Below are 27,697 nucleotides of genomic sequence, written 5' to 3'. Positions count from 1 at the left end.
TAGAACAATAGTGACAGCGAGGGATTTGCAGGGAATGACATAACATCATTCCTCTGAAAGCACACAGTGAGATAGACTTTGCTTCTCTATTGGAAGTAAATTAGTTGCCTGCAGAAAATTGGAATTTAAATCGCCTCGTGTATTAGCAGCTCTGATCTTGGATAAGCTACTAAGAACATTACATTTCCAGATTTATATAGATATTAGTATTTAAAAGGGATTGTTCTGTTATCCATAGTCAGTGTATTACCTACAGTAGATGGCGTTCTGCACACCCAAGTTTGGAGAAGCAGGCAGGAGAACCGACACAGAAGCAAAGCTATGTACTGCTGTGGATGGGGGCAGTAGCTAAACATAGTTTAGAATATTTTCACCACGTAACCCTACTGTCAGACAGCCGGTTTAGGTTTACATGGAGCTTAAGTCATTCCATGTTCTCTTCATAGCCTTACCTCGCAGAACATGGCAGTTGCTGGTGTACTGCTGACTTGATGGGTTAGTGTGTTTGGTGTTTTATAAGAACAGGAATAAAAAAAATATTAAGATAACAAACTATCTGATCAAACTAAACTTAAACTAAAATGAATTAAAATCCAAACGGAGCTGTCGGTTAGCAAGGTTAAGCTGTGTAAATAGTCTCAATATAAAGTACATTCAAAACTGATCTTGAGAGTTTAAGGTGGGCCTATTTAGGTGGATAAAATAGAATACTTTTAGCTGCTGACCCATCTAAACTGATTTGTTCTCCAAACTCAGGGACGTGCAGACCACCATTTAATACACTGACTATCGATAATTATGTCATGCTACCCCAGATAAAAACTGTATATATATACATATATATATATATGTATATATATATGTATATATATATATATATTCTGGATATATTTCCTTTTTATCGTTTCATTACACCCAAAGTCATTTTGGGACAATTTCAAATGTCATATAATTTAATACATATGCAGAAAACCTAAATGTATCTATGTCAGCATATGTTACTCAGAAGGGACATTTAAGCACAAATTGCAATAGGGAACTTAATAGTTGGGCCTGTCAAACACACATTTCCCCTGAGTGCTCTGCCATTTCCATGGATGCAATTGTCTGCAATTTCCTTACTGTCAAAGAAAGGCCGGAGGTACTTGTTGTATCCTTTCATCAGCCTCTGAATGGTAGGAGGCAGAATCTCTCCTTCCTTCACTTCTGCGTTGAGCATGGAGCTCTCTAACAATCTGAGAACAAACACAGAGAAAGGAAGAAAGAAAGAGGTAGAGAAAAATAGAAACAAGAATTAGTTTTTGTTTCTTCTCCCGTTGCACATTTACCAGCAAGATCCCTCTTCATAACCACCTCACTATTCACAGAATCTGCAGGGTGTCGATTGAGTTTTACAGCAAATCGTAGAAACCATGCTGAGTGGGAGAATAGACAGGAGATTATATGACAACTGAAAAACGAGAGGAAGATGAATAAAACAACCAAAAAAAATGCTTCTGTCAATTGTTTGATTACCCTGAATCAACTGGGTTCAGAATATTTTAAACCATCCATTTCTTGTGCCTAAAAAATTACCATTTGCTTTCACAATATTTTTTCCTCATTGTTTCTGATTGCTATCCTTAAAGGCACATTGAAGTGTGGGAAGATGATTATATTACTGGCAATTGCGGAAGGGAAAAGAGCACTCGTTGCACCTTCCCCAGTGGTATGTTTGTTTGTGTATAAATTCGGGCTCTAAATACAGAACGCCTGCTCTGTATAGAAAGCCTGGGGGCACGTGCCATGATGTAAGAGGGGCTGAGGCAAGACAGATCAGGCCATGTGCAGAAACAGAAAACATTAATCTCCATATGCTGGCATTTCTGAGTCCCCTCTGTTGCTTGTACGCTGCTGTAGTCAAATGAGTGACAAGGAGAGCGGGAGTATTTGATGCTGTTGTTATCACACAGCATAAAATACCCACACATTCATCCATTCATTCATCATCACGTTGAAGATGCTATATGTGTTTTAAAGCATCAGTTTGGTATTGAAAGTCAACTTTGGTACCTTAATTGTTAATAAGTTGTGGAGATATTTAAACATGAAGTGTTTATTTTTGTCATAATTTTAGTTTTATTGTTACTCATTGTGCACATATAGAAATGGTCTAGCATGCTTTTACATTATTATCAATTTAACACAGAGGACACATAATTAAACGATGTTGCAGATAAGTCCCAAGTTAGAAGTAGGTGCAGTAAGAGGGGAGGGGATCATCCCCCGAAAGTGGAAACCTACAGAATAGGGAGGGTTCTTTCAACAGGAGCTGGCTGTTTATTGGATGGACCGTGTGACCAGGACTCAACTCGTGCAGCAGCAGTGAACGAATGAGAGCCTGTCTGGGAGTGATGGGTGGTCCAAAGCCTGGACCACAGACCGCCTCAGCACTATTCTTAACCAATCACAACTAGCCAGTGAACTTTATTGCTGTATAAATTGTTTGTGCGGGAGGAGTTTGGGGCTATTCCCGGCTATCAGCTAGATAACAGCTTGGCTAATGGCCAGGCTGATATCTGAAGCCAGCGAGAGGCCTTTGCCAAGCGGAAAAATCCTTTGCTGTTTTTCTGAGTTTTTATACACTTGAAGTAGTTTTGCTTTCTTAAGACAAAAGAACACTACAAAGTTAATCGATTTGAGTCAAGATAATTGGTTCTTTCAGTCTCTACTGTTCTATAAACCCTGCTGCTTCTTGTCATAAGGTGCTAGAAAAGCAACATCTGCTGTATCTGACCCTCTTTTGCAATGACCTTGTTTGTATATGTTAATTATAGAAATGACTCAAGATGAATGTAATGACTTATTAATGATAACAAGCTGCATGTAAGTTCTGTTTTCTGTAAGAAGATACAGTAGTTGCACTTTATGGAACAAAAGTTAAATACAGTCCACAGCCATACTAACAGATCGGTGTGGCTGTACCTGCAGTGCTTTGGAAACATACTAACATTTGAAAATTAGGACAAAATGCAAAGTACAGCTGAAGATGATGGGAATGTCTTAAATCATGAACCAAAGTATCGGACAAAGTGATAATTTTGTCTCATGGTGGCCTGAGGGAACATGGCAATCCTTTCAGTATTTGAAGAATTTTACTCTGATCCAAAAATGTCAACCTGCTACAGTAGTAGCACTATATGAAAAGTCAGGGGACCACTCATTAGGAATCATTCTCTTGATTATCTCTGCCAAATTCCATATAAATCCATTCAGTATTTGTTGAGGCATTTTACACAAAAACAAGAATGTGAACCTCATAGTGGAGCTAGAGGAAAAGTCAGTGGATCTCAGGTCATTAGCAGGCTTCCTCTTGGGATCATGAATGTCTGTACCAAAATTCATTCCAATCCATCTGATGTGTGGACATATAGCTGTCTGTACCATAGATGGTCTGTACCGACTGAACAACACTGCCATCCCTAGAGTCCTAATGTTAGCATGGCTGGAAGCGTAAAACAAATATAGCAAAGACATCAATTATCATGTTTTACTTACATTCAAGTCTTGTCAATATTCCCTCAACCCATTTTGTTTTAACATGAGGGATGTTATTTCCTTCCTAAAATCACAAATAGATTTTTTGTGTTCATAATTTGATTGAGAGCTCATGATTGACTAAGAAAGAATGAAATCAAGAAAGGCACAAGGGCGTATCAATCAGATTACTATCAAATCTATCCATGAAGGAATAACTACTCCTTTTTTATTTCTTCCCTCTGAGATGAGGGCAGGCTATTCTACTAGTGAATCCACCCCACAGGGTGAGAGACGAACTTCTAAACCAGACAGACTTCAAAAAACGAAAAGCAGAAAAAAAAATCTGAACTCAGTACTTGTCTCACCTGACTGTGTCAAATCAGCTTAGACAGTGGGGTAACTCGCTCCCAGTACACTGTTGCTATGCTGCATAAAGTCTCACTCACATGGCTCGCAGCCTGTTGTTTCAGCAGGCAACAGACTCGGATGGGAAAGCCATGTTAGTGACGGTAGTGGCAGCTCTCTGCCTCCGGCATACTCCATTATCAATCTGGGTCACGCTCTGTGACCCTCATTACATTCACAAATGGTTTTGCATCTGTGGAACTATAAAGTGGGTTCATGTGTGTCTTTCAAAATACAGTATGTCTCTGCAGTGGCACAGATGAGCAAGCAAGAAATCAACCATAATAAACATGTGACATGGCGAATATGATAAAATGTCAATAAAACAATTGTACTGATTTAAAAAAGATCTTGAATTCAAGACAAATACAGAAAACATACAACTTAATGATCCATATATCATCAAATTGATTTCCTTGCACTTACTGATAGCGACAGAGCTAGTCACCTTTTATGTTTGTCAGTGTTTTTAAATCTGATAATGAAAGAGAGCTTCTTTGTTTTGAGCTCCTCTCACGCCATCCTTCTCTGTAAATCCCCAGACTCTCTAACTTTTGGCTGTCTAAACCTTCACCTGCAGATGAGGATGAGACCTCCGCTCTCCAACCTGCCAACAGTCACTATTCACTGAGCCCTGACAATGAAAGAAAAAGGATAGATCCTTAGAATCCTTGCAGAATCACACAAGCTATTAATATTAGCAAGTATTCTTCGTTCTTATGTGCATGATCATGAAGACATGAGGATATTTAAGCTGTGTGCTGCAGTGGGAAGCACACATAAACTCACACTCTACATGCACACACATGAACAAACATCACGCATAATTATGTACTGTAGGGTCCCTGTCTCCCAAGATGAAAGCACACTCTGCAGAGTGCACAATATCCCCGAATGCACGCTGACAGACCTGACACACCTGCCCACCAGGCTGCCTATCAAGAATAACAAGATGACACATTGAACCAAGCTGAAGAGAGCCTCTGCCATACTAAGTCACAAGATATTGCCAGGTTCCAAAACAGTTGCAAAAAAATACATTTTAAAATGACTTTGTGCTTTATGCGTGCCTCGTAATTATTGGAGATTATTACAAAGCTTCGTTGAATACTCAATTGTGATTGGTCAATAACGGAGTTATTGTTACTATGGACGACGGTTCTGATCATAGACTGGAGTCTGGACTATTTTTTAAATCAATACAATATTCTTCAAATCAATATTTTTGTCAGTTTTTTTTAGATTTGTTTGAGTAAGTAGCTGTGTGATAAGAAGGATAGTGTCAAGCAAGCATGTCAGTATTGCAAATTAAACCCCGGGTGATTCAGGTCCTACAGCAAGTCAATTCAAGATTATTTTATTTACATAGGAAAGGATAGGGAGGAAGAGCCAGATGCCCTAGACCTCACTGCTACAAATAAATCCTTCCAATGGGAGCTATTTGCTGTGCGGATCCATCTGTTCTTTTCCAAGTTAGTTCTTTGATCCAGCACCCATCCCATTGGGCATTAGGGATGGGCGCAAGCATCATTTCATACTGTCAAATCATAACAGAAGTTATGTAAAGACATTTTTCATACAGAGCCGGTGTAGACAATACTAATACTAATACTAATCTACAGAGACGTAACATTGGAACTTTTTGTACCTTTTTTGTCTGTTTGTTGAGTGTTTTTTATGTATTTTACACCTGGCTGCAAATTGAGTTTTATTTTTCTGGGAAAATAATGAGACTGACATTTCCCCATTAGCAATGAGGGCAAGAAACAGGAGGACTGTCACCCTGATGGCCTGGTTTGATTATCAATAATCAATCAAACCCCTTACACTTGCACACAGCTGAATAAAACCTGTGCTTTGTGTCTACTGGTATGCAATATAGTGAGGCAATAAAGTGGTGGTAGGTTCAGTAGCACTGTCACCTCAGACTTCATCCTGTGAATGCACCAGCGGGGTTCCACCCCCATCTAAACACATGCAGGCTTTAGTTGAATTGCCTGTAGGTGTGAGTGTGTTTTTCTATCTATGAGGACTGACAGTCTGTCCAGGGTGTACTCTGACTCTGACCCACTGCATGCTGAGATGTGCTTAAGCCCCCTCACAACCTTGAACAGGACAATTTTGGATGGATGGATGCATCATTTTTAACATTACTTTTGACACGCATATCAACTACATGATTTAAACACCAGTACAAACAATGACTGAGATGTGATTTGTGGTGAGTGCAGTGTAAAAATACCAAAGTAATGGACACTTACAGTGAATCGAAACAGATGCAAAAAGATTTTTTTTAGAACTCATCTAGCAGATTAGCACTTCAACTATTAGTTGAACAGTGTGCCGACATGAGGGCAGACACTAGCTAAATTCTCAGGGCTTGATTTGTCATGGCACTTGAAACAGATTCATTATGGATCTGATCAGACACATGACACTGTGGATGTAAACAACATCCTCTAATGTGCTAATTGGCCAGTCCCGAGTCATTGCTTCTAACCCTTCGGAACTTGATGGGAAGGAAGTGCCAGCAGGAGACAATGATCAGTCCGTCTCTTTTTGTAACAATCAGAGTCTTCTACTATTCTTGGTAATGAGCCCTTTTGTTTGCTTATTGTGCTCTGCTTCTCTCCTGTCTGGGTCTTGTTCTTTCATCATATCCCTCCTCATCTCTCGTCTGTCTCTCCTCCTCTTTCTCACAGTATCAACAATAACTGTCTGAGCTGCTTCACTGCATTACAATGAAGATAATTGGCCAAAATATTACACTGATTATATTACTGCTGGCTATGCTTTAGAGAAATAAGCATAAAAACACATCATCGTGGTCATCAATGAAAGAGCAAGGAAGAAATCAGAAGCTGATGTGTGAATGTAAATTAACTGGTGGCCATGATAACATTTGCTGCATGTCAATTTTGTAATTTTGAGATGTTCCACCAGGTGTTTTCTTTTAGCATTTCACACATTGTCCTCTTTTTTGTTGCAACTGTCCCGGCTTTACATTCAAAATGGGCCCATCATTTTCTAAAAACTATATACTCTCTCAGTTTCAACATTTGATATGTTGTGTTGGCGTTATTTTCAATTACAAATGGAATTTCAATGTTTGCAAATCATCACATTCTGCTTCTATTTTCATTTTACAAAGCTTCTGAACTTTTATATATATTTTCTCAGGGATTACACGTCTTCATACCAGTGATAGGTTGAAGTTCTGAAACAGTTTTTAATTACATGGTGGAGTTGAAACAAAACTGCTGGGTTAGGTTTAGGAAAAGATCATGGTTTGGGTTAAAAAAAAGTGCTAAGTTTGTTCGGTAACTTGAGATGCCCACTTAAGACAAAATAAATCAGTGTTAAAGGCTATGCAGAATCTTTATTAAAAGCTATATCTTTTTTTAAATAATACACCTGGGGATGTTTGGCACAGCTACTGTAGGCTGGCACTGTGTGAAATAGAGCCAGCAGTTGAGTGACCAGAGACGGGCAAAAACAAGAGTAAATAAAAGCCAAGCATTCACTCAATGGACTGAGATAAAGGAGTTCAACGGCATTAAAACGAACGCCGAAGTGGCTATGTTTCTTCTTGATCGGTAAGCTAACTTTCATGTTTACTTAGCTGTAATGGCTAACAGTAATGGCTAATGGTAACTGTCAAACTCCTCTACAATACTTTTTTTTATGGTGCGATTTGCCGGAGGGGATGAGTTCAAACAGGCTCAAACAGACTCCGGTCCCCTGAAGGCTACTGGGTCTGACCAACATGGCAACCTGAGTGCTGGACTTATCTTTTGTTGTTCAGTGTTCTGCTCATTCTACCTATTCAACCTTTAACTTCTGGTTTCATACTTAACGTGAACAGGAGTCTCCTGGGTGAAAAGCTCAAGTTTGTTTCAACATGGACTTGGATTAGTAACTTATCTTTGATGAGTCAAAAACAAAAACAAAACACCCTCAAAACGTAATTGAGAATGTAGTTTAGTCAGTATGAGACTGTCAGTTTTAAGAGACAGGGTTGCATTAAGCTGTTTCTATAATTAACTGATTAATACCTAGTGTAGCTGACTGTGTTAGCTAACGATAGGACAGTTGGATGTGAAAACTCATTACTGTAAAACGGAGTAGCAATAGTATTGTATATCTGGCCAGCTGATGTGGTTCTGTAAGGCCGTGCGACCCCCACCAACATACTCTACGTTCTGTGGCCTATAGGCTATGCTGATGTGTCTTATGTTTGGTGTTGGATGCGTGGGTGGAGTAATATGTTCAGAGCAATACGGGGGTGACAGGGAGGCTTGGAACGAAGCACTCAAACCCTGTGGGAGAATTCGTCTTTTCAGATCATGTTTCATGACATAGCCTCCCTGGACCCCCCCATCCCCCCACTCTTACTCTTCTTTTCAGCCTCTCAAGGCGTTAGTCCAGGCAGCACTTGCACATTTCACAATAGATTAATTCAGTTGAACATAACCCCTGAAGAGAACTGAGTAACACTCTCAGTGGACCCCCCATCTCCCGTCCCTTCTTCCTCCCACTCAGCATTACGTTCAACTCCAACCTGCTTCTTACTCTTCTCTTATTGATTCATGTCATTCCCTGTTCCCCAAACTACCTAAGCCAGCATCCTCCCTGCTGTAGAATTCCCTACAGCCATTGGCATGCCATGATGCTTGTGCCTCACAAAAATAGCACACCGCATGTGTTCTGTATAAGAACAGGGAACAATGATTGATTAATTGATCAATTCCCCATTCAGGAGCATGCACAAATCAACTGAGCAGACTGGGATTTAATAATCCCAGTGTGTGTGTTTGTGTGTGTGTGTGTGTGTGTGTGTGTGTGTTACACATTCCCCGAAAGTGGCTAACACACATGTCCCCAAATACAGTTACATGAGAAGAGTTTCTTAAAGAGTCGCAAGCATGTCAGTTATATAGGCTCTACTGTAAGGGCATATTGAATGACCTATTAATATTAATTCACACTTAATGTGCTAAATGGTAGGATTTGAGGAATTGGTTCCAATTATTTCACCATGATTTAAATAAGGTCTTGGATGATTAGTTATTCAACACACAGCAGGAAATAAGGAAAGTCCTCAGTTGACCTTTAAGGTCAGAGAATCAAGCTTATTTATATTCAAATTACAGCCAATGACATGCGTCTTAATTTTCTCTTGATTCAGGGCTCAAATGACAGTGCTTCACCGCATGGAAGGTTACCTCGTGACTTCCTTCATACAGTACGTCAGAGGAGGCATCCATTGCCTAGTGACAGGGTTTGTGGAGAGAACAGGTAAAACATACGGCATTAGCTCAATCCTCAAGGTGTGCTAGAACCTCACATTGGGAGCTTCGCTTGTCAAGTTGCATTAAATTTCTTCTTTTCTTCTTTTGCAGAATTTTTTTTTTTTTTTTTTTTTGCCACTGTGAAATGGGATTTGAGGAAAGTCACTACTGCTCTCATATACAGAGATTATTCTCTCGCTCATCAGGGACTTGCGAGGCGTTCCTCAGACCCCTCAGCCACTGCAGGCTCAGAGATGCAGAGGAAGGCAACCAGGCACCACAAAAAAAACCTCCTCTGAGTTCACGTCGCAGGCTTTTGTGGATAGAAGCAGCTGTTTCTACCTTTCATGCTATCCCAGGCAGCTCCCTAAGCTCCTTCGCATAGGAGAATAGAAGAACTCCCACCTGCCAAATACAGAACATTTACTGTCTTCATAAGCCTACTGAAGTCTGAATCTCAGGGAAAGAAAATGTGCGTTGTGACATAAAAAACGTGTGACGTTATTTCAGGCAAACCGTGAGGTGTAGATGGTACACTTCTATATGTCTCTGGCTACTCTAGTCACATTTAGATCCTCAAACCTTAGAAAGAACATGTCTTCTTTAGAATCATCTTGGGAAGCTGCTTGTAATTAACCAGCAGGAAGGAAAAAAGTATTAACATCTGGATTACAAGGCTTCATATGCCTAACAATCTAGAGATTAACCATTTCTTCATCTTTATAGATGTGGGTGTCTAGTACTTTGCTCATTCCATTATATTATTCCCACTGCATTTTCATTAATATTACATGCAGACCTGGAAACTCTGCTCTGCTGATTATTGAATGAGTCAAGTGAGATTTGTCAATGGAGTGCTCTGCTCCATCACCTGCAGCCAATTAAGCTAAAGTATTGCTCACTTTGCACTATCAACTTGTCATGCCCTCTTCTATCCATACAGCATTTAATCAATTATAGCACCAGCACATCATACATTAACCATTATCCTAAATCATATAGTAAATTGGATGGATTATTCATGTCTGTGTCTTAATTGTGTTGTTATGGTACATCAGCTGCTGCTTTTATACAATCTATTCTCTACAAGATGTGTAGGCAATAAAACTATGCAGTGTGTGAATTACTTGGTTAGAATGAGGAAAAGATTGTGGTTAGGGTTAAAATCAGTATGTTTATTATGCAATTTACATACATGATATTAATTAGATAGGGTATATCCGTAACTTGACTTGTGTAGGCAAGTTAAAATAAGTCAACAGTAATGTTTGGTTTCCCATGGGACACAAACAGTGGCCTCCTGGGTTAAAGCCCTGTGTTTTTTTGACCCATCTATCCACCTTGACATCCCTACAGGGGCTCTGTAGATCCTTATACCACGTCATCTCACAGCATCGCAGTCGAGCACTCGCTCTGAGCATCTAATATTTAGTCACAGATGGGTTTGTATTGGAGTTAGTTGAAAGCCTGGTGCATCTGATATGGACGCTAAAAGAGTAACTTGTGTGCTGGATATTAAAGGCCAGTGGCCAAGCTGTTGTATTAGTTAGTAGTAACAACGGTTTGGAAAAGTTGAGATGGAAAGTGTAAATCATTAGTATACCTTTTATCAGATATGACTTTTTCACTTTCCTGTTAGAGGGCAAGCACATTTATCAAAACTGTTTCCAATACACCTAGAGGTTTTTCCTACTGAACAATCTGGAAAACAATGGTTTTCTTCATGGAGCTACTCACAAAAAAACCTAATGTTAGCCAGAGAAACTAATTAGCCAAAGCCAGTGCATGAGTTAAGTTAAGAGAAACCTCAAAGACTCAAATGTGTGATGCTATCAGGTCAAAGTTCATAAAACTCACCGGAGGTACTGTACAGAGATATTGTGGAGACAATATGTTTTGTTGCTAAGATACTTTAATTTTAAAGATGAGAAAATTTGAACTTTGTCTACCCTTCATTGCCTCTTTTATCGTTGAGATAAATATCGTTTGGTATATAGAATCTTCTCAGATCTTATCAAGAGTTCTTTGGTGTTTTGTTTTGGAGGATATTTTGTCTATACACACTAAAGTTTATACCCAATGTTGTAGGATAGTAAATAATTACTTGATAATGTGTCACAGGGATGTGTTAAAAATTAGTAATGACAAGTTTCTACATTCAGTAACTATTACATCGCATTTGCTATCTTAACAGGAGTTACCTTGGATGGATGGCTGATCGGTTTCGTTTCTTTGCATTGGACAGACTGGTTCGTTAGCTTGGAGCGCTATGTCCCCAGGGTCCTATGTTCCCAAGCTCTATAGCCTCTTATTATGAAACAAAAGGATATCTTCCAAAGGGTCTTATGTTCTCAGCAGGAGTGAGAACAGGGTTGAAAGTTCATGTGTATGAAAATGTATTTTTTGTGAACAGTAAGAATAAATCACATACACTGCAACTTGACAAAAGAGAAACTACAAGATCAAAATGCACAAAGATAGAAGACGCATATGGCTGTCTAAACAACAAGCGGTGCATGATTTGACAAGGAGGATGTAACAAAATGTTCTTCAGTGGGTTTTCCAGAGTGATTAAACACAGCGTTTGTGAGCATGCTGTGAGACAAATCCAGCAGGCTGTGGCCAGCCTGCTTTCAGTCTGATGTTAGATCCAAACTTTTGCTCACCTCTCTATATGCATTTGCAGCACAGAATCAGCTATGAGTAATTGACTGAATGTGTGTGCAGAGTCTCCTTAGTGCCTCATCTCTGGTGGATCGCTGGTTGTCATGTAGGTAAGCAGGAAGTCCTTAACTAATTTCCATAAATCCTAAAGAAAATAATGGCTAGGGCTGCAAGATAATGTAATTTTCTCTGACTGAAAAACACTGATGCAAATTTGAATGTCGCTTAGGAAAATGGTTTAACAGATAAGTAACTCAGACTTCCAAGAGCAATAAAATATATAGGTAATAACACTGTGTGAGCACTGACTGAGCTTGTGCCTTACTGACTGGTTTGGAAGAGTGAATTTTGTCTGGTTTAATTAGTGTCACACCGACAGAATGGCAGAGTTTGAGAAAGGATTCATGAGTAGCCAAGCAAAGTATCCATGGTCCACGTTCTCCTTTAGTGCAAATATTAAGAAAGTCTATAGAAATGCTTGAATGGATACCAGTGCAACCACAGCTAATGTAAAGAAATGTTTCATTCTAATTCAGTCATTTCATCTTTGGTCCAGACAAGTATCCAATTTTATTTATTTTTAGTGATCCTACAATTGTGATATTTGCATCATTATTCTCATTTTCATTCAAAAATATATTAAAATGATGATGGCGATGTACCAAACAAAGAAGTGTAGAATATGATTTGTAGGCCATGACATCACTGCAGTACTACAATTCATTACAATGCATTTCCATCCCCCACTGTTAAGCAAATACAGTGCTGCAACACCCGACACATCAGTCATGGGCCAAATGTCAGAGGCCGAGGCCAGAGGCATTCTCCTCCCCTTCTGATATCTCCTCTATCGGGTTAAGCACTGCACAAGACGATTATGAATGGTTTAGAGCATTTTTTTCCCCTTACCAGAAACCATAAGCAGTGTAGCCAGACCAAACTCCAGCGCTGATACAGCGCAATGGAGAGAGGTCTGGCTATGCAAGATTAGGTGTTGGTTAATTGAGATTAACAGCTGTTGGCGCACCAGTCAGTTCTACATGTAAAAGAATAGCCTCGCAAGACCATCCCGATCTCATGAGCTCCATTGTATTTTACTTGCAGACCAGTCTGGTAACCTGCGACAGAGAACATTTGGAGAAGGTTGCCCAAGCGACCGAACCAATCAGCATTGGTTTTGAGGCCTCTGTTTAGTGTAAACAATAGTGGCTTCCACGGATGAGATGAGAGCAGCAATTGAGCAAGCCACTTGTTAACGCTTTTTTCTCTGGGATCCTTCGTTGATCTGATTGGTTGATTTGGCCTGTCTATCACCAACATAGGTGGTAATAGACAGATTATTTATCCAATCAGCAACCAGTATCTCTGCCTCTTCCCAAAAGACCTCCAACCGAGAGTTCTCAGATGGATTTATTTGCATTATTCGTATTTGCTCAGCATATCCATGGCGGAGTCAGGTCCGTAAAAGAGAACAAAACAATGTAGAAAGAAAATATGGCATACATTTAGTTTTTTAGGTATTTATTTGAGGAAGGTTACAGTCTCCTCATCAATCTCCACAGATCTGATGATTTCATCTCTTCAGTGGAAGCTTGAGTGACGTCTAAGTTACACGCACGTCATGATTATTTCACTAAGTCTTGTTCCATGGCACTTTGTCACATTTTTTCCCATCAATACATCAACTCTGGCAACCCTGCCAAGCTTAAAAACTTTTTGGGGATATTTTGAGATATTTTTTGGAATTTGTGAAATTAACTTAATGTTTCTAAATGTATGTTCCTAATTACTCCTGTGACCCCTGACTGGTTCCTGTAGTGCCACCAGCAGGAGTGATTTTTTCAACTACTGAACACATTCCCATTCCCCTCAGGATTACGTGTAATCATTTTAGAAGATATCCTAATGTTTTCTCAGGCGCTACCATCAAGTTATTTTTCTTTAATTTGCCCAATACTATGGTTTATGGCCCAAATACCCACACAACTAATGACATTTCCATCAGCCGTTTTTCAGGATGTTATGAGGCGTCCCAAGTGCTGCGTTATATGTCATCCATGATGACACACTACACAGGTTACAAGCAAACAACAAAGCAAACAAAGAAATTGTTCTGGTTTCAGAAAAAGTGCAGGATTACTAAGAGTAATGAGTATTAATCATGAAAAGCACAATATACAATACATGAACAACATGATCAGTAAAATCATGTTTTTTTAGGCCTAAATGCCAACTGTATCATCTTACATTGTAAGGATATATCAACATTGATTTGAATCTAAGGTTTGTCATGGAGTTGTTTTCAAAACTAATGCTCTTTAAAACAAATTTCATTCTTTCAACTAAATCTGAAATATGAGCACAATCTGATATTAGCAAAATAAATTAATTGGACTGAAATATTACTCTGAAGCTTACTGTCAGGTTGACAGCATCTGTAGACGTTATCCTGCCAAGACTGCAATCAACAAGTTTGATTTTCAGGGAAAGAAACATTTTATGCCTCTGTGGGTAATTTATAAGTAATCTTAGCATTTTCCCCCTGCCCATTACATGCCGAGTTAAGTCATTACTGAGGAAAGAACTCATTAGTTATAAAGAAAAATTTAACCATCCAGAAAAATCCCATCAGCAGCATAATTAACAGTTTTCTTTTCAACGCCAGATGAAACAGAGTAACAAGCATTTTTAATGGATGCCTATACCAAAGGTGTCAACACATAACATGCAAATTCAAGCTCAATTCTTTGCAATCATGAAGTAAACAACAATGTTACTCTACTGACAACAGTGAGGTTCCATGTGACATTCTTGTCCAACCATATGAAAATAAAACTTTGAATGTTTATTGACTGAATTTGCATTTGTGTTTCGATACAGATCATTATTTAAAAAAAAAATAGAAAGATAATAGGCTGCTGCATAAAATGCTTGATGCACAACACGCTAGCACTGCATGCTGGACTAAACCATGCAATAACAAAAGTGTATTTCCAAGCTCATGAGGCTTTTAAAGGGCTGACATCACTAACAAGTCCTCCAACCTACATGACTATATAGGTTGTTTCTTTCTACCCTCTGCCAACATCCTACAGCAGTGTTTCATAGATTAGCAACCCTACAGGCAACAGGAGACTACCCCATCCTCTTACCCAAATATGTGGTTAACATTGTACATTAACACTGACATTTAGTAGTTGATACAAATAAAAGTGAAATTCCATGATTCTCAAAAACAGAATTAAATATAATTTTCTAACTTTTTTTAAGTTTAGTGTGGAAGGGAGGGATTTGAGGGTATGGCAGTCTTTTGGACCCACAGCCCACTGTGAAGCCTGGCATAACTACACAGCTAGCATACGGCAATGTCTTCCATGACTTCCCCTGGAACTCCCAAACAGCCAGTCTATTTCTCACTGCTGTTGTTTTTCATATAGAACCAAGATTGTTAAAGTTTATTTAACTTACATTATGCTGATGTCCGTTATGTTGCCTGTAAATAAAAACTAATGTTAGCTAATGTCAGTTATCGTAGCTAACCTTAGGCTCTGAAGAACAACAGCCGAGAGAAACGGACTCACTTGCGGTTGGTAGTTCCGGATGAACCCGTTGCCGTAGATGTACAGTAAAGTCAGAGTTACTATAGTGAAGTTTTCTGAATTTTGGCATTGACTTGGTAAAGTATCAGTTGTCATGACATCCCCTCCCATGTTTGTTCACATCCATCCACCCTGACCTCTCTATGTGGACTTTGTCAGTCTTCATTCTTTGTCACCCGACTTTGTGACTTTGTTAGGTGCAAGTAACAATGATCTATGGGGTCGTTTTGTGGAGGATGGTAGTTTTTAAATAACTTATGGCAATCCAGAAACATTTGAAGATCAACTACACATTTAAGTTTATATATCCTCACAGCTGCCCAGGTTAAAACACCTCCATCAGCCACAGCTATCTAATTAACAGCTGTCAACAATGAGTTGAGCTGCTGTCTGAATAGTTGGCAGCAGCTTTTGCTACATCCATTAGAAAGCACATTAAATCATAGCCCCAGGGTACTCCAGGAATAGTCAAGCAGCACTTAATAGAGTTTTTTACATTAAGGTAGGTATGGAGAATGAGATATCTGCAGGGCAAGTATATTAAAAGTCTAATTATATTCTTAAAAAAGCCACCAACCTACTATCATTGTGAAGATTCATTTTTAAGGCAGGGATTTGAAATGCATAATTTTGTTTAATATAGGTTGTTTTTTTTTTTAGTTTGGATTTATTCATTATAGAGGAAGAGCTATCATCACAGTTACATGCTGCGTTAGGTCCCCACACCGCATAGAGCACACACACAAACCTAGCTGAAGCATTTATATTCTGCAAAAGAAACCTTGAAGGGAGGACATTGGCTTGAAAGTGGAAACATGCTCTGTGACAATGTTGCAAGATTAATTTTTCACTCTGAATGCAAGAGCTCACCAAAACACCTGGGACATTTAATTTTGGTAAATGAGCTGGAAAGTGTGGATCATTAGTATAACGTCAGATCTGACTTTTTTGTTTTCCTGTTAGAGGGCAACTGCATTCATCAAAACCTTTTCCAACACACCTAGAGGTTATTACTGATGAATAATCTGAAAAACAATGGTTTCCTTCATGGAGCTACTCACAAAAAATCAGCCAGAGAAACTAAAGAGCCAAAGCCAATGCATGAGTTAACAATAAGTTTTGGTTCTAAGACAAACCTGCAGCCTAGAAACTAGAGGGAAGACTCAAATGTGTGATGCTATCAGGTTGAAAGTTAATAAAGGTTGTCAGAGGTACTGTACAATGATATTGTGGAGACAATATGTTTTGTTGTTAAGATACTGGCCTTTTAAAGATGAGAAATTTCGAACTTTGTCTACCCTTCATTGTTTATTTTACTGTTGAGAAGCTCCTGCGTTTGTAGCAGTGGCAGATGTTGGTCTTTCAAGGAGGGGAAGATCATTTTTCCGGCCTACATCATAAATGTGTTTGTTTATTTATATGTAAATTCTACCCTTCGTTCCTTTTCAAGAAAATGAACTGTGACCTTGTCGTACCAACTAGGCGTCTTTTCCAGGGACTTGACCAGTGTCCTCTCAATGGCCGGCAGAGCTAGGCTGCTTAAATGGCCTTGGCCCAGCTGGAGCTGCTGCAACAGGCTACTGTGAAGTGTGACCGCCTGTGAGTGTGAGTGACGGGGGGAGAAACTTTGCAGCTGCCGCTGCTCATTGAGGCAGGAAACCTTGAAGTGACAGAATAGTTGCCAAAAAGACAAAGTCACTGGGGATCGGTAAAGTCTCCGGATCAGTTCAGAACAACAGAATGAAAAACTTGGTAAATGCTTCGATGGATATGTATTCTTCAAGATCACTGATTTGCTAATTTAGCTGTCAATCAAAAAAGGATTGAAGAAGAAGAGGAAGAGCATCCGGGCCAGCCCACTGCCCCATTGACCCGTGAGACACTGAGCATCCGATGGGCGGGACAAAGCCCAGCATTTATCCAATGACCGTCTAGTTTTGCTGCAGTGGAACAACCCGCTTTACGCTTCCCCATTGAAGTTGGTAGAAGCTAAGTGTCCAACTGTGTAAAGTGTTGTGGCGCTGTGGGCATGAATAAAGGTTACCTATGATAAGTAGCTGATTCTGAACAAAAAATAAAGTTTTTCTAGTGCGTATTTAGTCAATGAAATGTACAGACAGCAGTACATATTTAACCACCTTTTTATTGTTTTTGGTGACATTTTATGGGAAGCTGAGCTTCCCTTGCAGTCTTATAGCAATCGCCACCGGTTTACAGATAGAGTCTTCTCAGATCTTATCAAGAGTTCTTTGGTGGGTTTTTTTGGAGGACATTTTGTCTACACACACTAAAGTTTATTCTCAATGGTGTAGGATAGTAAATAATTACTTGCTAATGTGTCACAGTGATGTGATTAAAATATTGTATTGAAAAGTTTCTACATTCACTAAATCTTAATGGGAGTTACCTTGGATGGATGGCTGATGTCAGTTTGGTTTCTTTGCATTGGACAGACTGGTTTGTTTGCTTGGAGCGGAAGTGTATGCCCCCAATATGTTTCCCAGCTCTACAGCCTCTTAATATGAAACATTAAAGAGACTTTCCAAATGGTTTTATGTTCTCACTAGTGCTTTTTTTCTCAGAGGTCAATTGTTCAATATAAGTTTCTGTGGGCCAGTTATATTGAAATCACCCACTTACAGCTTATAGCTTATTGATGTTATACTCCTTGAAACCTATGCCCTCAAATTTGCCAGCAAGACAATTTTCTTTTCAAACTGTATTTTAAATGGCCATTTCCCTACAGTCACATACCATTTGAACTGCAAGATAGCTCTTAACAATCTCTTGCTCTCCTTCTCATGAGGACCATGGGGCAATTGGGATGGATCAGGGGCTGAAGGAGTGTTGGTGGCAGCTTTCCTCTACTTCAGATGAGGGATCTCTGGAAATGTAAAAGTTGTCTTATTTACATGATGTGCATTCTTAGCTGGCTTGCTAATGTTCACTATGGCTAAGTCTATATTCAGGAATTACCTGGTGTTGTTCAAAGCCTGCGTTTTCACTGTGAGGTCCAGATTTCTGTAGTATGCAGTCAGAAACTAGGGAAAATGTTAAGCTAGCTGGTAATGATCAATAATTATCCTAAACTGAAGTTTGACTGCTTGTTTTTATGTCTTGATTTCTATTTATATACCTGATAAATACTGCAGGTACTAGAGCTGAAATTAATGTAACAACTTACTTTTGCATGGGAGACCAAGAGCATGTAGGTTTTTTTTTTTTTAAATCCACAGCTTGAACTTTCTGTGCTCTCAGATAATGATTCAATTCTCTTCAATTACTCTTGAACTTTATCTTGGGATCATCAGTAAGTGAAGCCAGTAAAGCTGTGATGTATGATACAAGCAAACACATAACCAGTTTGAAAGTAGCTTTCAAGTAACATCCTGCTTAAGGCGAGCATGTGCTTTCTTTATTAAATTTTCCTTTACACAAGCTCTGGGATTTTAAGAACTCAAAGTAAGGCCAAAACAAGATCTCAGTTAGTATTAATTAAAATGGCAATACAAAACGTTACCATGGTAATACGGGCCTTTTCCCTAGCTCAGGCTTTGTAGTGATGTAATATGAAATTGGAGCTTTGGAGGAGCTCCTGCACAGATACTGTACATACTGTATGGACTTACTACATTAAATTTGCACTTTGGATACTGATTCACTTAAAAACATTTACAGAAACAGTTCACATTCAGGCACTTGCATGGTAGCTTGCAGACTTTAAGTGACAATGCTAGCTAAGAAATGAAGTGTTGACCTTTTCCAGTTAAGCATCAGTGATGAAGGTTTCTAACCACAGGATTGAGACTTTCAGGAAAACCTAATCATTTCTGAACTTTGGAAGATTTGTACCCTTTCCTGTATTGCTGAATCAGTCACAAATGTGTAGCTGGAGGATGCAAAATGATAGGTCACCTCATAATTCCTTGTGTTCCAATTACTTAGCATTTCTGTTATGCTGAAAGATGAGTCAAAGGGGAAGTGAAGGGGGAAATAAATCAAGGTATATGTAAAATGAATGTTTGTGTCAATATGAAATACAATTAGTGAAAGACAGTCATACAAGTTATACTGTATATACATAATTATAACAACAACTCATTCTCAACTTGTCACATATGGAGCATGTTTTTTTGTTAAAATAAGCAGTTTCTTATGTAACTTAGGAACCATCGTCCATCCATCCATCCCAAACTCCTCCCTACATACTTTATAATACATCACCTGAAGTGAAGCAGTTATGCTGAGCATCTAATACTGCCACAGATGGCTTTACATTGGATTTAGCTGAAATCGCAGTGAATCAAATTTAAACCCCGGAGGGTGCCTTGGTGTTCGATACAGACATACAGGCACATGAGGAATTTGACAGTGTCACCTCTTCTCTTTGGCCTTCATCTGAACAAACTGCTGTCTCAGGGTTTCAGTCACTTTAGAGCCGCTTGCCATCTGTAAAGTAACCAGGAGAGCTGCAGATAAATAGGGTGTGTCCAGCAACTAAGTCAACTGTAAGTCAAGTGCCAGATCAACACCAATAAGTGGGAGGTATCTGAAAGTGTTCTATAATTTTCTCACTGCTTTTTTCACAAAATAAAGTGCCTTGGATATTTAAAAACATGCTAGTACAGCGGTGGTATAGCCACAGCGGATATTTTTATCAAATTATCAACAATAAAAAAATAAAAATATTTCAGAATAAATCAAGAATTAATACTTGTTCTCAAATTTTGATCTCCAACGTATATAGTGAAAAACAGCTCAATCCGACATCAATATTCTATTCTTTTTAAATTTCAACATTTTCATTGGCAAATTTCACTATCATCCTCCATTTCCAGCATTGTGAGGTGCTGAATTGTGAACATAATTCCTGGGGATATTGTGATGGACAAGGTGCCAGTGGCCATGAGGAAATGAAATTAACAGGAATATCAGAGCAAATACATGCATGTTCTAGTTTTGCTAATTAAATTCAGATTTTTCAAAGGACTTCAATGGTTAAAACTTTGGACTTCAAATGATGTGCCCAAAAATGCTACACTTCATAAACTGGAACATCTGTTACATTTGTCATCTGCAGCGGGATGTGAAATCTAGCTCTCATGCAAATTTGATTTGTTAAAGAAGACTCAGCTTAGAAGGATGCTTAACCCTGACAAGAAATGCCCAACAATATACACTTTCATATTCTTTCACAAATCATAGTGGTGTTTGTATTGTTGCCCAGTAATTTGTTATGAGCAAACAAGTTTATCTCATGAAAAAAAAAATACCTAGGTGAGGAAATGACTTGCTGAGGGAAATATAAGTGACAGTGGTACCATAAAAAAAATGGAAATAGCAGAAAAACCTAACAGAGGGAAGATATTTCCCAGATAGGGGACCTACAACTAAACTTAATGAACATGACAAACTGGTTGTCAGTTCGCTCCACTGCAGAAGATGAAAAAAGATGGAATTCAAATAGGCCTTGGCGAGACGGTAGTATCAGCCGCTGTAGTAAAGATAATTTAAAAGAATATCAATTGCCTCATTATTTGACTGACAAAAATTGGCACCATGATTTGTTTGAAATATTCTAAGATACAGCAATTCATAATTGTCCTTTGTGGGGACATGACACTGAGGCCTTTATTTCAATCACCATACATGCAGTCTATTTGAATCCTGATGTATTTTGTAAAGGGCTTTTTGTGTTGTCAAAAACATAGGGGTGTAACCAAAAGAACATATTTTCTTAATGGGTGAAACTGCATCAAACATGTTTTATGGCAGTAAGGGAGATCAAATGTAGGTGTTTTCTGTTCTTCATAGTGGTGTTGTTTTTTTATTTATTTAAGAGTCTCAAACATATTGTACTTAAATTTTAGAACTATATTATTTGTTAGCCTCTGAAAATACACATTTTAACTCATGTGCTTTGTGGGGGACAGTTTTCTTATTGGTCATTTTCAACCATATTCCACACTTCAGGAAACAACAGTGATTGAGGCATAACCGTATGTCCACTACAAGGGACATTTATAATGTGGTTAAATAACACTTTTGAGGAAAAAAAAGTCTTTGTGATATGATTCTCTCTTCTCAGATCCCTGTCAGTAGATGTAGGTCTTCTAACAAAAAAACCTGTAAGCTTTTAGTAAAATCACTGACAAACTGATAGATATAATAACATAAGCCACCTTCTGACAAAAGGCTTAACAACTGTAGGTGCATTTTAAGCCATTGAGTATAAAAGCTAAAGTCTGACATCATATGCTTTTTGTCCTTCACTCAAGCTTTAAATGGGCCATGGCATCAGCTCTAAAATATTAGTGGTATTATATTTTGGTAACCCTTGACAAGTGACGAGCAGCCTCAAGCATCAACTTTTCAGATGGGTCAAATTCAAGATCACTCTTCCAACATGTGCCAAAGCACTTGAAGTTCAATCTCTTTTTTATATATATATATTAATTAGCAACGCATCGTACCTTCAAACTGCATCAAAATAGAATGTCTGATACTGAATAGTGAAAATAACTAATTTCCCCCAAACTCAGCTCAACTAGAATTTCCTTTTAATCAGCACCCTTAACAAATCGTCATGTACATGATAAAGCAATCTTAAGTTACGCTAAAACACTAATAAAGTTCACTAGTACAATATTCTATAAGGCCAATTATTTCTCATGTTCCCTTCTGTGGTGGTTTGAGATAATTCAGTCATGTAATTATCTGAGAATATAGGGCTGCACTAATCTCTCCAGTGACAATCAATAAAAAAGCAGACATGAATTTCAGGGATTTCTATACAGGAGTAAGTCATCCCCTCCAGTAAAGGCAAGAAAAGCATATGTAAGCCTTTAATCTGCCTGTAATATGCTTCAGTAAAATTGTATCCATGCTTTCTGTAACCAGTGCCGAGAAACCATCGCTTCTTACAGTATATACAGTACTATGGTGTTACTTTATATTATTAAGCCTCTATTGAGAGAGATTAAATGAAGCTTGACAGCTTTGATGCTGCTGCCTTGGTTTGTAAATGTGGGTTGCTAAATGACTTGCAGAGGAACGCATCTACGTTTGCTTACAAAATTACTACATGTCCTTTATATGTGGTTGTTTTAATTGAGACATTTAGAGTTAATCAGATCAATGTTAATCAAAGGAGGGCTATATGGAATATTTTCTTTTTGTTTGTCTTCATCATGGCTTATAATAATTAGGCCTAACCCCTCCTCCAAAAACAGTGAATGATTAATTATAGCTTAGCAACCATAACAGCAAGCATGTCAAGCTTTGGATTTATCAACACCCTGGAGCAGTGTGCATTACACACTAGTAAAATTTACACTTGCATTTAAACAATTTGATGGATGGGGAAAAAGGATGTCTATTTATTTTATTATTATTTTTTGCTTTCTGAGCACTTGTTTGCTCCAACATTAGCATGTCCAGCTAACTAGCTTACTACCAAACTACAGGAGTAAATGTGCATCAAATCCAAGGCCAAGGAGTAGCTAACTACGTTAGTTTGTGAGGTTACAGGTTACGTAAAAAAAGCCCTGTTCATGACTAGCACATCCATTGTGTGGTATTTCCCCCACTTTATGGAAGCAGGTCCTGGATGGTCCGGTTGGAAAAGTTCATAAAAATTGGGCCAAACAAATTGGTTACTCTTTGTCCTAAAAGGCTTTTCTCTTGTAAGTGAAAAAATATAGTTTGAAATTATGAACTGGTGAGGATCTTAAGTTTTTGCTTGGGAGAAGCATCTGCCTCATCCCCGTTATACCATACATGTATCCATCAAATGCTCATTTAAGAATCCTTTTTGAAGGTTTATGTTTTAATACGAGTCAGCTGGAGAGGGCACATTCACCTAATTATTGAAGCTAACATTAGCTTGATTTACTTGCAAGCTACTGCTGATAAAATCTGCCAGTTACTGCAATTAAGCTTGAAGGTCGACTCACCAGTATCAAATGAACAGCCTGCTAATGTTTGCCAGGAATTGAACTGTAGTTGCATTTTATACTGACAATTAGGTTAGGTTTACTTCAATCCCCCAACCCATCGGCTACTTGCCTGATGGCAGATAAGCCTCTGGGGGCAACAGCTGATATTTCAGGGTTTACGGTGTAGCCAGCGGATATTAGGGCCAAGACGGCCTCTTGCGAGCGGCAGTTGTATTTACAGTCTGATAAGCAACCTGAGAAACAAGAATGAACCTGGAGTTGAGAGACAGCGTGTCAGTAAAAAGATATTTGCATATGAGTATAGATAATTAATTTGAACAAAAAGTAAATGAAAAGCTAAATCGTTGTCAGTACCCTGTGTTGAAGAAGCATTTGTGTGGTCTGATCAGTAAATACTGTATAAGGCTGAATGCTTCAGATGAAAAAAATTCCGTTTTTAAAATATTTCTTTGTTTGAAATAATTAGCTCAGCTGTAATCCTCCTCAATTTCTTGCTTTGTTCTTCTGACTCAGGGAATAAAAACAAAACTCAAGTACTGCCAGAGATTTCACTGATCTCCACAGGAACATGAGGCTGGATTGACACTCAAGCATTTCCTGACATATCATTATTGAATTCAGCTAGATTGGTGGTATACTGTATTCTCAACATGAAGCACAACATCAATCTTTCTACAGAGTTCAAGCAGGCCATTCATGTCCCCGTCAGCCTTTTCTGTTGGATGAAATTGAGACTTTCATGACCCTTTATGAGCTTTCTTTTGCTGTGGGGTGAGGGTCCCGGCAGATTCAGCATTGTAAAGGTCAAGGGTGGTCTTCATGAAGCCGAAGAGTCAATAATGTGGCCATGTATGTTGGTGAAAATGGTTGTAGCACATTAGTATTCCACTGGCTGAGGGCCAACTGTGTTTCTTAATCACTAAATCACCGAAGCTATCAAGGCTTCAGAGCTGAGCACCTCATGCTGACAGGGTTTGCTGATGGGCTGCAGGCCATGGTAAATCAACTTTCCAAGGTCTTTATGTCACGGAGGTCATATCAATACTGCATTTTTTTTGTCACATTTGGCAATAATTGAATTTCAGTCATTAATTTACACAGGATTAGTTTATGTTTATCAAGCTCTAAATAAAGCCTACCAGATAAAAAAAGAGATTTTGATTCATTAAATTGGTGTATTGCTGGTAATAATGTAAAGATCTTATGGAAATATATTTGCATCAAAGTCTTTTCATGCATACAAACCTGCTGATGTGCCGCAATCCATAAATCAAAGCGATCACTTATCATGAGACTTAACTTGAATTTCAAAATGCCACACTGTTCAATTGCAGCCAGAGCAGCTGAGCACCCCAAGGCAAAGCTGCACGCTAATCTAACCAGTCTAACTCGACCCAATTTATAATCACTGGCTTGAGATATCTTTAGTGCTGATAGCAAGTCTGTGAGAATTGGTATATGTGAAATTGATACACAGAACCGAGACCCACTGTAATACAACGGGAACTAGGGGTGATAATTCAATATGATAATTTATAAATCAGAAATCATATCATGAAACATGTTGTCTAAATTTAAAATAACAAGCATAAACTAACTCAACTTTTTAATATGGATATACGGTATGTTGAGGGAATATCATTTGAAGATTGCACTTTTGTTTTTACATACTTAATTTACACATACAGTGGAAAATTCACTCTAACACACAATGATTGTCACAAAAGTAATCTGCAGGAAATCTTTGAAAGCTCACAGATTTGTGAAATGAATATATATTCATGCTGGAATGGTGCAAGTCTGGCATGTGGTGTTTACACTAAAAGCATGCATTTGGTGACATATTAGTGTGGTAGGCAATCTGCTGCAGCACATTAATCCCAAAGCTGATTGTGCAAAGAAGTGCTGCAGGATTCAAAGAGACCCAGAGGGTTTGCCTTGTCTAAAATGTGCAAAGTGCATTCTGTGCTTTGAAAATACACTGTAAGAAGAGGAGAGGCTTCTCTTCACGGTTAGAGACAAATGTGCACCAAAACATCCCATTATTCTCTGTTTATGACCTCTGCAGGGATTATAACACCAATTGTACAGAATTACTGATACATGTGGTGCTGGATCCTGCTTCATCGGTTCTGCTCAGCAGGACCATGGACATGGCGATGGAATTTCAACGCTTCTTGTCTGATGCATGAGGAGTTGTTATTGAGTATTGATGGTTTCAACAAAATTGTACAACTGAGTATCTCTATATCTCCTCAGCTAAGCATATACAAAACATTGTTGCTGTTACAAATTACAATCTGACAGGACTTGATTATGTTCCCTGCCTTTTAAGATAGCTTTGTGGCTGCAGCTCCCAGTGGTTGTATATTTCTGTAAGCACTCTTACCTGCTAATGAGGAGGATGGTGAACACGGTCCCTCCAGATACAAAGAGAGCCATGGCTGCCGAAGGAGTGGAGATGCCAGGTGGAATTTGTCTGTCATAAAAGCAAACAAATGACAAAAACACACAATTTAGAGAGCTTCGCAAGAGATGATAGTAGATTCAGATTTTGTTCCCTTTGAAACCAAGATTGTTTGATGCATCTCAGCAAGGAAGCTAGATAGTACTTGTGCTGATCCAGTGACTCCTACATCCTTTCTCTTAGAGCACATTTCAAACTGAATCAGCTGGCAAACATCTCAGATGGCCTGTGCCCCCATTCCTATTTTCAGTCTTAACAGTCCACAGTTCCACAAATATTTGTTTTACTGAGATGATACCCATCATCCAGGTAACCATGGTTTTTCAGTGCCTCTTGTTTATCGTTCACACATTCTTTCCCAGACACTAGCTCCGTTTACACATGTACTGCAACCCTGAAATTATCTAAACATTACCCAAGGATTCATTGTGCGTGTGTTTGTGACATTTCTATCATGCGGAATGCATGAAATTGGGAGAAATAATATATATGAAAGACCCGGTTGTTTATGACAAATTTACCATCCCGCTACCAGACGGCAGTGTAATCCACATCATGTCCTTCCTGCTGCACGTACTGACCAGGCACTTTACAGTGGGTAGCCACATCTGACACGGACCTTACTCTGCTGTGTGCTAAATGTGTGAAAGACAACTTTGGACATTGTCCAGACCTTATTCGTCAGACATTGATTGGATTTTTTTATTTATGAGAAAACAGCTACTAAAATGTAGAACAATTTTTCTATACGTATTTCTTAATCAAACAATTGCAAGCCTAAGTACTGAATAGTGTCGGGGTCTGGTCACTTCTTGTGACTTACATCACACCAGCTTCAAGTCTGGCACTGTAAACTCCAGACTTTGGGTGAAAAGTAATAAAGCATATTGGAGTTTCCTTCAAAGAGAGTTATCTTTTTTTCTCTCTCTCCCTCTCTCTCTAGATGAAAGCAGACAGAAAACCTTCAGAGACCAGAATGACTTAACCACTGAGACCCGACTAATGTGGATGGCAAGCTGGGCTTAGGAAATATTTAATGTAATGTTGAAAGAAAACTTCTGTGGCTGTGGTGTTAAAAGTAACTTTACAGTGGTGTAGGCTTGAAATACAGTAAAACCCTTACCCTACAGTAACCCTTCTTATTCTTTGGCTGCAGCTGTGGTTGCATAATGCAAAGTGTGTGGTTCTGGAGCAGTTATGACATGGCATAGACACTACTCGGTTCAGTCGACAACTGACAATAGACTTTACCAACACGCCTACAATCTCATTATGTAATCATGGTAGTGTAAGCAGTCTAAGCTGCTCTGTACGGTAACAAAATAAAATATGCATTTTGATTTAACATATATGTACAACCTCATTAAAGTTGGGACACTGTGAAAAATGTAAAAAGAAACAGAATGTGATGATTTGCAAAACATTGAAACCCCATATTTTATTGAAAACAGCACAAACACAACATTTCAAATGTTAAAACTGAAATATGTAATTGTTTTTTGAAAACGATATGCCCATTTTAAATTTGATGCCAGCAACATGCTTCAAAACAGTTTTTTTTTCTTTGTCATTATTCAGTCATTATATCTCTGTTTCATCACCTCTACTTTGAACAACAAAGGGTACTGAGGAGACCAACTGCTGCCATTTTTAAAGAGGAATGTTTTCCCATTCTTGCTTGATGTAGGATTTCAGCCGCTCAAGGTCTCCTTTGTCATAGTTTACGTTACCTAATGCACCAAACATTTTGACAAGGTGAGAAGTCGGTACTGCAGGAAGGCCAGTTTAGCATCC

General features: G+C 38.7%; 1 protein-coding gene across 1 annotated transcript in view; it reads right to left on the bottom strand.

Moving 5' to 3' along the window:
• Window positions 1–25,878, bottom strand: part of LOC310953695 (gamma-aminobutyric acid receptor subunit pi) — a gene marked incomplete at both ends in the record, with an annotated part of 40,334 nt that extends 14,456 nt beyond the window's left edge. Inside the window, 2 exons of the mRNA XM_083922804.1 lie at window positions 1,123–1,235; window positions 25,826–25,878. Of these exons, the coding sequence (XP_083778930.1) occupies window positions 1,123–1,235; window positions 25,826–25,878 (166 nt within the window). The remainder of the gene's footprint in view (window positions 1–1,122; window positions 1,236–25,825) is intronic.
• Window positions 25,879–27,697: the final 1,819 nt, after the last annotated feature.

The sequence above is a fragment of the Echiichthys vipera genome (assembly GCF_963691815.1).
Source record: "Echiichthys vipera genome assembly, chromosome: 11".
In the NCBI taxonomy this organism is placed as follows: Eukaryota; Metazoa; Chordata; class Actinopteri; order Perciformes; family Trachinidae; genus Echiichthys; species Echiichthys vipera.
This window is presented reverse-complemented; position numbering and strand designations above follow the sequence as displayed.